We start from the raw sequence: 9,366 nt of genomic DNA on the forward strand, positions 1-9,366 counted from the left end.
CTCCCCCCATTTTTAAACTTTATCCCTTATTAGTATTTTAAAAATAAGGCTTTTTAAGGGCATCTGCTTTCATTCACCCCAATCTTCAGGCAGAGGAAACCCCAGACTCTTCACACACACACACATAAATACAAACATATACAAATATATGCAAATATATACAAATATATATATATATGAATGAATGAGTACATATATAGCAATTAATGAGTACATATATAGCAATTAATGAATGTATGCATACATACACTTTCACACACATATTTTTCTACTTTATACCCAGCACTTTTGCAGAATTATGGATAACTTAATGAAAATAAACCTTACCAAGGTCTGATGTGAGCTTTCCTTAAAACAAAGAAATAGATGAGCGTTATTTTCAATCCTAAGACATAATAAAATGTATTAACTTATTTCTTCACAAGCACAAACCCATCATCCCCAGTTAATTCTGGAAGGAAAATGGCACTTACTGATTTTCCTATCACGTTCCTCTGGAAGAGAAAAGAAAGAGAAAAGCTGTCAGAATTCCATCGTGCTCACGATGGAACCACCTTCCAGTTTGTAATAATTGCAATCTATATTATCTATATTATCAATAATTGCAGTTATGAGTGGTTGGACCCTCCTTCCAGCCCAGGTTGGGTTACATTTGTGTGTGTTTATGGGGGGGAATGAGCATTTTTTTCCCCTAAAAACCCCAACAGAGAAACGAAGCAGAGAGGAAAGGGAAGCACTCACCAAGCTCTGCAGTCAGGTTGTCTTAAAAAAGAGAAAGAAAGAACCACTCTCATGAGCTTCACCATCCCTTGGATCAGAACACGGCGTCACCCAACGACCACCATTTCTGCAGCCGTTTTGTTGGTTTTTACCCCCAGTATTCGTGTGAAAAGTGAGGGAGAAACCCCATGGGAACCAACTCGAGCTGCACAGAGCCCTGTTTGATGGGAGGCACAAGTAGGGGTCTATAACCTCACATGACACATAACCACAAATGACTTACCAATCTCAGCCATGAGTTCCCCTTAAAACAGAGAAATGCATCAGAATTTCATTAAAAAAAAAGGAAGATTTGCTGGAAGTTGTTCTCTGGCCAACCCTGAGCCCTGCCAAAGAAGACACTCACCATCTTCTGTGTCACATTCCTCTGGAAATAACAGAGAAATGGACATGGGTTAATCCCAAGGAGCAAAAAGAACCCCCCAAATGCCCAAAGCTTTGGCCCTCCTCCTTCACTTCTGCATCCTGACTCCATCTGGGTATCAGATGTGGATAAATCCGAGAGCTGAAGGGCTTCTCCCTGTCCCCACTGCTCCACAGAGGGACATCTTTAAACCTTGATAAGAACCCCAAGGCACTCACCGAGCTCCGTGTCACTCTCTTCTAAATGGAATAAAGAGAAATGCATACACACGTTGGTCATCACTGGTGGTAAAGGTGTCGAAAGGTGCGTTCAGATTGAGGAAAATAACTGACTTACCAAAATCTTCTGTTAGCTTCCCTTAAAACAGAGGAACTCGCATTAATTCAGGCCCTCCACACTCATACCTCACCATAAAGGGAGAGGAAAAAGGGGCACTCACTGATTTTTGCATCCCATTCTTCTAAAAGAGAGACAGAGAGAGCACTCAGCCCCACGCCCCTCCCTGTGGGTGCTGCAGAAGCCCCCTCCAGAGGCACTTCTGCATCGATTTAATGCTTTTCTATTAAAATAATAGTCCAAAAATCACCCTGTTTATGAATTTATTTAATGTAGGCTTCGTTTTCATGTGTTTAAAATATGAGGAAGTGTAAACATAAGGGAAGAATAAAGGAAATGGGTATCAGTGGGGGGTACGTATATCCATTTCTATGCATGGAAAGGGACTTTTTGATGGAAAAAGGAAGAAAATCACTCACCAAGATCCGCGTTCCTCTTCCCTGAATGAGAAAAAATATGGGAAAAAATGGGAAAAAACAGATCTGGAACATTGCTTTGCTGATAAATAGTACTTCATGAGCTCTACCTGATGCCATCATCACGTCCTCTTCCCAATCAACCACTTCCAAATGTCCACCTGATGGGAGAAGTGGAAACATCGTTAAAAAATCCCAATTAGGGACAAACAGACCTGGAATCTCCCACCTTCCTGATGCCCAGAATAGCTTTGCCCATAGAAATAAATGGGATAAGGGATAAATATTTGGGGGCACTGATGCTTTATGCTGCTTTTCTCAGTTCATGGACTTTGATATTGGAGATGTTTTTTGGGCCTGCACTGGGAAAATTGGTGAAATTGTGGATGAGGGGTTTCATATCTGAATAAGAGGAATCTGTTGACCCCCAAAAGGGGCACAAAAAGGGCTCAGCCCTCAGGCATCTCTGTTAGTTGTCCACAGCACCATGAATTCCACTCTATCCCATATGCAAACCACACCAGGAAGTTGTTACGAGTTCATCCCTATGTTCACAATCAGTGTCCTAAAAGCCCTAAAAATTCCTATTCACTACAGTGGCAGAGGTGAAAAAGCTGTGAAAAAGCAAAAAGCCCCACAGGAAAAGCAGAAATCTCAATGGGAAAAGGCAACAAATCGCTCAGGAAAGGCAACAGGTCCCATAGGAAACATCAATCAGGCTTTGTTTGCTGTGTTCTACCCCTGTAGATCCTCCTGGGGTCTCAGTCAGATAAACGCTGTTATGAGGAGCTAAATTTGTGCCAAGAAAGCAAAGCAAGCAGCCCCAATGATTTCTGTGTTGTATTTCCCTATGAGAGAAACAGTGCAGAAGGACCCATTGCTCTCTTAATCCTTCCCCTGCTTTCCAGTGCTGTCAGATTCAGGTACAGGATTCTAAAAGGTTGTTTTGCTCCTCGCTACCACAAACGGATCACATTTCTCCTGCATCTCCCAGATCCCATAGAGCCAATAGGATCCCCCAAATACTGGGCTGTGGCAAGAAAGAGAGAAAGGCTTACCCCGACCTGCACCGTAATCACGTTGCGTTTGCTTTGCTCCTTGGTGCTGTGATGGTCACGTCCGTGGGGGGCTGGAGATTTTTTGGCAGCTCCCAGTTTGTCCCAGGAGGGCAGGAAATGGGTATTTAGGATTGCTGGAGGGTTTGTGTGTCGCAGAGAGCTGGAAGGATCATTGCAGGCACGACAGCTGTGCTGGCAGCGGGGGGACTTTCCCAGAGCCTAATTATAGCCTACCTAAATGCCGAGGATGGAAGGAGGGATGGGGATCCCTATATAGACAGGAACAGGTTTCTGCAGAGAAGTGTAGAAAGCCCTAAAGTTGACCTGGTCACCTCTCTGCTATCAGCCATGGGTTGGTTAGAGGATGTGGTCTGTGAGCAGACCCCAATCCCAAATGGGGCAGCATTGGTTTTTTTGGGCACCAGTGGGGCAGCAGCCACTCCTGACCCCAAATAATGTGACAGCACCGGTTAGCAATACCCTAAAATAAAGAGATACAAAATGAGCTCATGCCTATTCCTTTCTGTTTTGTCTCTACTGCTCATCAGGACAGAGGGCACCTCCTCCCCTACTCACAATTTCTCAGCATTTGGGATTATTTCACAACATTTCCTCCCAGCTTCCTTCAATCAGCCAAACAAGCACGAAAATGCAGAGCAATCCCACAGATAAACTCCTATTCCTTTTCTTTCTTTCTTTTTTTTTTTTTGCTGCTGACCATCATGAAACGATGTGAAGTTAATAAAGGATGTCTAAGGTTGTTGATCTCACTCAGAATTAAATCACTGTGAGATCTTTGCTGCCTCAGAAGTAAAGAAAGAAGGACATGTGTGCAATATAAGAATTTCAGAAGGGATTTGTCAACCTCCAAATCCAAAAGGGGATGAGTGGATGGAGAAGGGGTTTGTTATGGTGATAGAAAGGGAACCGTAGGGGCACCCGAAGGGTTTTCCCTTGGAAGAATGTGGCCGCTGGCTCCGATTTGGGCTCTTCACGTCACTCAATGCTTTAGGAAAGCAAATCCTCCTGCTGTGATCCAGCAGAAAACCCTGGGAGAGATTCCTTCATCCCGGAGAGCTGACGCCCATTTCACCTTTGCCATTTGAGTTCTCCAAATTTGGAATGTCTGGAGTGAAATTCAAAACGCTGCGCTCACAGGGCTGTGAAAAACGACGTGGTGGTGTCCAACAAATGGCTCCTTACCTACGGGGTCATCCAAGCAAATCATTCCCACTATGGTGCTTGATGAGTCATGCCTATTTTGGGGCAATTTTCTGGATTTTAAGGCATGTTGGCACTTCAAGATGTGTTATGGCTCTGGAAGCGTGTCTCGGCTGAATGCTACAAAAAATCTAAACCTAAATGGGTTTAGAAAGGGCCAAGACTGAATTATTTCCTGATTTAAAGATTTATCTGCATGAATATTGTCAAATGGGGACAAAAGGCTTTATGTCAGGTGATAAAACCAAAGTGAAAACGCAAAACTGTCGCTGGAAAAAGACAGATCTAATAATAAGAATCATCTGCTGATAAGGACAGAAAGAAAAAAGGCTGGTGAGACAAAACGGGGGCGGAACACAAAAGGAAGCCAAAAGGTTGTAAACATCACCATCAGCTACTGCATATTGGAATGGGTGCTAAGTGAGCAATGGGGAGGAGTCACAGCCCCCAAACAGCAGCATGGGAGGGATGGGAAAGGGAAGAGGATGGGATGGGGAAGGGGAAGGGAGGAGGACCCAGTGCTTTTCTGTTTGCCTTCCTGGGTCAGATCTTGCTCAGGCATCACAAAAACTGGGCTGGCTGTAGGATGCAGGACAGCTGCAGTGATGAACACAGGCTGCACACCCCGCTCTTCCCTGTCCTGGCACAACAGGGATAATAAAAATGCTAAATATGAAAGGCTAAATAATAGAAAATGTTAAAGAATTGCTCTGCCCGCACCTCGTGTCCCTGCAGCGGCAGAAAAAAAGCCTTCCCTGTCCGCCTCCAAAGCCCATTCCCTTATTCAGCGTGCTCTCTATGGGCGCCGCCATCTTGCCCCTCTTGCCGTACAACCCAGCGGCTACTTCCGCTTCCGCCGGAAGTCACCGCCCTCTTTCTCTCTCCGCGCTGGCGGCCATCGCAGACGGTAGGAGCGGATCGGGCCGGGCCCTCAATTGAATCCGCCGCCATCCTCCCGTTCCGCCGCCGCCATGACGGAGCAGATGACCCTCCGCGGTACCCTGAAGGGCCACAATGGGTGGGTGACGCAAATCGCCACCACCCCGCAGTTCCCGGACATGATTCTCTCCGCGTCGCGGGGTGAGGGCCGCGCCTGAAGGGTTCGGGCCTGGTCCGAATGGGGGGGGGGGCGGAAATGTGGGGCTGGGGGGGGCGGATATGGGAATATGGGGGGGAGGAGGAACTGTGAGGCCTACGGGGGTGATAATGAAAGGGGATAAGGGAAGACCACCAGTGCTGGAGGAGGTGGTTGGGGGGGAACCATGGGACGGGGGAGATGGAGGTGCAGGGCTTGGGGACAAGGAGCTGCAGAGTGGGGAGGGAATTGTGGGGCCTATTGGGGGGCAAAAGGGGAATAAGGGGGGACCATCAATGCTAGAGGAGGGGGCTGGGCGGGAACCGTGGGTGGTAGGAAAGAGGGGAGATGAGGGGTGCAGGGCTTGGGGACAGAGAGCTGCAGGGTGGGGAGGCTGCTGTGTATGAGGACATAGGGAGGGGTTGGAGAGCTGAGAGGATGGGGTGCTCTGTGTTACTCCCACGTTGCCAGGGGGGAAATGAACCCGGTGAGGACAGGAATATGAGAAGGGATGGAGCTGAGGGTGCTGCCTTTTCCCCCTCCCAGACAAAACCATCATCATGTGGAAGCTGACCCGCGATGAGACCAACTACGGGATCCCGCAACGCGCCCTGCGTGGCCACTCGCACTTTGTCAGCGATGTGGTCATCTCCTCTGATGGGCAGTTTGCACTGTCGGGTTCATGGGATGGCACCTTGAGGCTGTGGGACCTCACCACGTGAGTCCTGGGGACAAAAAGGGCTTTGGGGTGGAGGGGTTTGGGGCAGAGCTGGGCTCTGTGCTTTGTTTGGGGGTTGGGGTGGGTGAGAAGTGTGCAATTCAGCATGAAAATGAGGTGAGTTCCTCTAAGGTTGGGTGATAAATTCTGCTGGGAAGGAGGAACAAAGCAATTCCTCCCTCAGCTCCCTCTCCCAGTGATTACACCTGAAACAGCCTGCTGATCCTCCAGGATCTGAGGACATGTCCTGCAATTATGATGGGAGAGAAGCAGGTGGAGCAGCACAGGGGGTTTGGTTCTTCCTTCACCATCACTGTGGGGTACAGATAGGAGCAAGCAAACTTTTCTTCCAGTGTGATTTTGGGATACAGAGTTTGGGGTGAAGTTGGAGCAGCTCCAGCTCTTCTTTCACTGCGATTTTTGGTGTGCTGGAGGAGAAGAAACTCCTCAGGAAGCAGAACTGCCCCAGCCCTCCAAAAGTGTTCAGCATTTATACTGCTGTGTCCGTATAAGCTGAGTTTTACATCCCTAAACTCCTCATGGTTATTCCAATCCTATATCAAAAACTTTGGCACCCTTTAGAGTTCCTGTTTGGAAGGAGAAAAGGAACCACCGCTCTTCAACCCATGTGGAAGGCACAGATTGCTCCATTTTTATCTTGCTTTTCATTAAGAATTCAGGCAGTGCAGCAGGATCACCTCAATTTAGGGGAAGGTTAATTAATTTAATTGTGCTTTGCTGAGCTTTGTCCCTCCTGTGTGACCCTCCTGGTGTCCCTGCAGAGGAACCACCACCCGCCGCTTTGTTGGCCACACCAAGGATGTGCTGAGCGTCGCCTTCTCCTCCGATAACCGCCAGATCGTTTCGGGCTCCAGGGACAAAACCATCAAACTCTGGAACACTTTGGGTGTCTGCAAATACACGGTGCAGGTGAGGCAACGGATCTGAGTTTCGCTGTGAAAATAAACCTCTTTCTGCTCGTTTCTGAGGCTGTGTTCCCACGTTTCTCCTTGCTGTGTTGGTTTTGATCCATAATCCACAGCTACCAGCTCCGGCCTAATGATTAGAAGTGACACAGTGCCTGCTGACCTTTCTTTTTGGGGGGTTTGAGGACACGTCCTGCAATTATGAGGGTCTTGTGGAGCAGTGGGATGCAGCAGCTCGGGTTGGGGATGCTTTTCATTGCTCTCAACCCAACGCTGTTCCTCTCTTCAGGATGAGAGCCACTCCGAGTGGGTTTCCTGCGTGCGCTTCTCCCCCAACAGCAGCAACCCCATCATTGTCTCCTGTGGCTGGGACAAGTTGGTGAAGGTGAGAGGAGCACCTTTGGGGTCTGTGTGACGTTCTGGGGAGGATTTGAGCAGTGATCATGAGAGTGTTTTTATTTTTCTTTTTTTTTCTCCCCTGTATTTCTGACCCTGTCACGTTTATACCCTCATCAAGGTTTGGAATTTGGCTAACTGCAAACTGAAGACAAACCACATTGGCCACACAGGATATCTGAACACAGTGACTGTCTCTCCTGATGGCTCCCTGTGTGCTTCTGGAGGCAAGGTACACCCTGGGGGGAAACTGAGGCTGAATTGCAGCCTATTCTGGTGTCCTCACAGCTCAGTGCTGTGCCTCTTATTATCCTGTGACAACTCACCCACATCTCAGTCACAAATCGAGTGCTGTTTCCATGCTGGAAGGTTTTAGATGGACAACTGGAACAAAGCCACAGGTTTGATAGTTTGCTGTGATTTCTCTTTGCTGCCCCCCAGGACGGCCAAGCCATGCTGTGGGACCTGAACGAAGGCAAGCACCTCTACACTCTGGATGGAGGGGACATCATCAACGCGCTGTGCTTCAGCCCCAACCGCTACTGGCTGTGTGCTGCCACTGGCCCCAGCATCAAGATCTGGGTATGGGACATCCCCATTTCCCCCCAAAGAATCACTTTTCTTATCCTGTGGGTTTGGAGGCAGCTTTGTGGTCAAAATCCTCGACCTGCCCCACAGATCTCTTGGTGCAGAGCCCTTTTGGTTACGTGGGATGGGTCGCCCTGGTGGCACTGTCCTCATCCCCTGCGCTGGGAGGGTGGTGTGGGGCACAGCCACTGCTCTGCTGTGATGAAACTTCGATGCCATCTGACTGCATCCCTGTGCGGAAACCCAGAGGCTGTTTCTGAGCACCCCACTGCCTGTTCTGAGTTGGAATGATTGGGTTTGGCTACAACAATCTCTCTGCAGGACTTCAGTCTCTCACGCTCTCTTCTGTCCTGCACAGGACCTGGAAGGTAAAATCATCGTGGATGAGCTGAAGCAGGAGGTGATCAGCACCAGCAGCAAAGCTGAGCCACCCCAGTGCACCTCTCTGGCGTGGTCTGCAGATGGACAGGTAGAAATATCCCCTTCTCATCGCAGCCTTAGAACTCCCCCCTTCTTCCAGCACCTCTGCTTTGGGGAGCTGCCTTCTGAGATCTTTACATTCATATCCTCAAGGCTGATTTCTGTCTTTTCATGATCAATTCCTCCGTTTCTCTCCTCAGACACTGTTTGCTGGCTACACAGATAACCTCGTCCGGGTTTGGCAAGTCACCATTGGAACCAGATGAGGACGTGGTAACAAGACACAGATTTTATGCACAAAACTCAATAAAAGAGCGCTCTGTTGAGCTCATGGCTGCCTCATGTCCCATTCTGGACTTGGCACCAAGGCTGTGCCCACAACTTTAAGGATGGGGACATCAGTGCTCTCCTCCCAAATGTGGAAGGAAGGACTCAAACGTCTCCCTGAGCCCTTTCTGGAGCAGTAGCAGCCCATAGTGAGTGCACACGTGGGAAAATAGAGCCATGGACAAAAAGAAACCACCACCACCACTAATAGAGGCACTAAAGATGTTGTGAGAGCAGAAGAGGTGGTAACACAGAGCTTGGTTCACCCAGCAGCCTCCATGCCTTCACAAGGTGCTGAAGGGAAAAACAGCCTAATCCAAATTACTACTCATTAAGTTAAGATAAGCCTTGCATCATTTAAGTCACATCTTACCAGCAGGAGTTAACAGTAGACTGGGGGGGGCTGCATCCCAACTCCTGTCCCCTGCGGGCTCTCAATAAGCAAGAGGCTCAGCTTTAAAACTTTATTCTTTATTATTATTATTATTATTTCTTGACATTTCAAAAAACTAGATCTCCATTTAATTCTTATTTTAGCCAAAAATATTTTGAACTAGCTCTGTAACGCCAACAGAAAAAAAAAAATACCAATCCACCAACAAAAAGAAGTAAAACACAACAGGGTGCGATCAGAGTCTCTCTGGTGGGACAGGATTCAGCTGAAAATTCAACAGCAGCTGAGAAAAGGGAAGAGAAAATAAATATCCCCACCTCAGAGAGCTCTTAAGCTGCGAGGGGAAA

The 9,366-nt window shown here is 48.1% G+C and overlaps 2 protein-coding genes across 7 annotated transcripts in view; one reads left to right on the forward strand and one right to left on the reverse strand.

The window, feature by feature from the left end:
* Positions 1 to 4,988, reverse strand: part of LOC100541529 (liprin-beta-1) — an 11,831-nt gene extending 6,843 nt beyond the window's left edge. The window contains exons 1-12 of one of the 6 annotated variants that reach the window (XM_031556088.1): positions 4,896 to 4,988; positions 2,955 to 4,815; positions 2,007 to 2,057; positions 1,900 to 1,920; positions 1,584 to 1,604; positions 1,481 to 1,501; positions 1,363 to 1,383; positions 1,127 to 1,147; positions 1,004 to 1,024; positions 742 to 762; positions 474 to 494; positions 328 to 348 (exon numbers count right to left, since the gene is read on the reverse strand). In XM_031556088.1, the coding sequence (XP_031411948.1) occupies positions 328 to 348; positions 474 to 494; positions 742 to 762; positions 1,004 to 1,024; positions 1,127 to 1,147; positions 1,363 to 1,383; positions 1,481 to 1,501; positions 1,584 to 1,604; positions 1,900 to 1,920; positions 2,007 to 2,019 (202 nt within the window). In that variant the 5' untranslated portion in view covers positions 2,020 to 2,057; positions 2,955 to 4,815; positions 4,896 to 4,988. Of the gene's footprint in view, positions 1 to 327; positions 349 to 473; positions 495 to 741; positions 763 to 1,003; positions 1,025 to 1,126; positions 1,148 to 1,362; positions 1,384 to 1,480; positions 1,502 to 1,583; positions 1,605 to 1,899; positions 1,921 to 2,006; positions 2,058 to 2,954 lie in introns of all 6 variants that reach the window. The other 5 variants (XM_031556089.1, XM_031556093.1, XM_031556090.1 and 2 more) reach the window with 5 other exon arrangements.
* Positions 4,989 to 5,044: 56 nt separating this feature from the next.
* RACK1 (receptor for activated C kinase 1) lies at positions 5,045 to 8,629 on the forward strand. Its single transcript, XM_003211143.4, has 8 exons — positions 5,045 to 5,255; positions 5,797 to 5,968; positions 6,751 to 6,898; positions 7,184 to 7,279; positions 7,412 to 7,522; positions 7,732 to 7,872; positions 8,237 to 8,347; positions 8,499 to 8,629. Exons 1-8 carry the CDS (start codon positions 5,147 to 5,149, stop codon positions 8,562 to 8,564), a joined length of 954 nt encoding a protein of 317 aa, XP_003211191.1. The 5' UTR covers positions 5,045 to 5,146; the 3' UTR covers positions 8,565 to 8,629.
* The last annotated feature ends 737 nt before the right edge of the window (positions 8,630 to 9,366 follow it).

This window comes from Meleagris gallopavo, chromosome 18 (assembly GCF_000146605.3).
Source record: "Meleagris gallopavo isolate NT-WF06-2002-E0010 breed Aviagen turkey brand Nicholas breeding stock chromosome 18, Turkey_5.1, whole genome shotgun sequence".
NCBI lineage: Eukaryota > Metazoa > Chordata > Aves > Galliformes > Phasianidae > Meleagris > Meleagris gallopavo.

Coding starts and splice junctions, on each gene's coding strand:
- RACK1 (XM_003211143.4), top strand. CDS start 5,147: ATGACGGAGCAGATGACCCTCCGCGGTACCCTGAAGGGCCACAATGGG. Junction 7,523..7,731: donor TGTGTGCTTCTGGAGGCAAG/GTACACCCTGGG, acceptor GCTGCCCCCCAG/GACGGCCAAGCCATGCTGTG. Junction 7,873..8,236: donor GCCCCAGCATCAAGATCTGG/GTATGGGACATC, acceptor TGTCCTGCACAG/GACCTGGAAGGTAAAATCAT.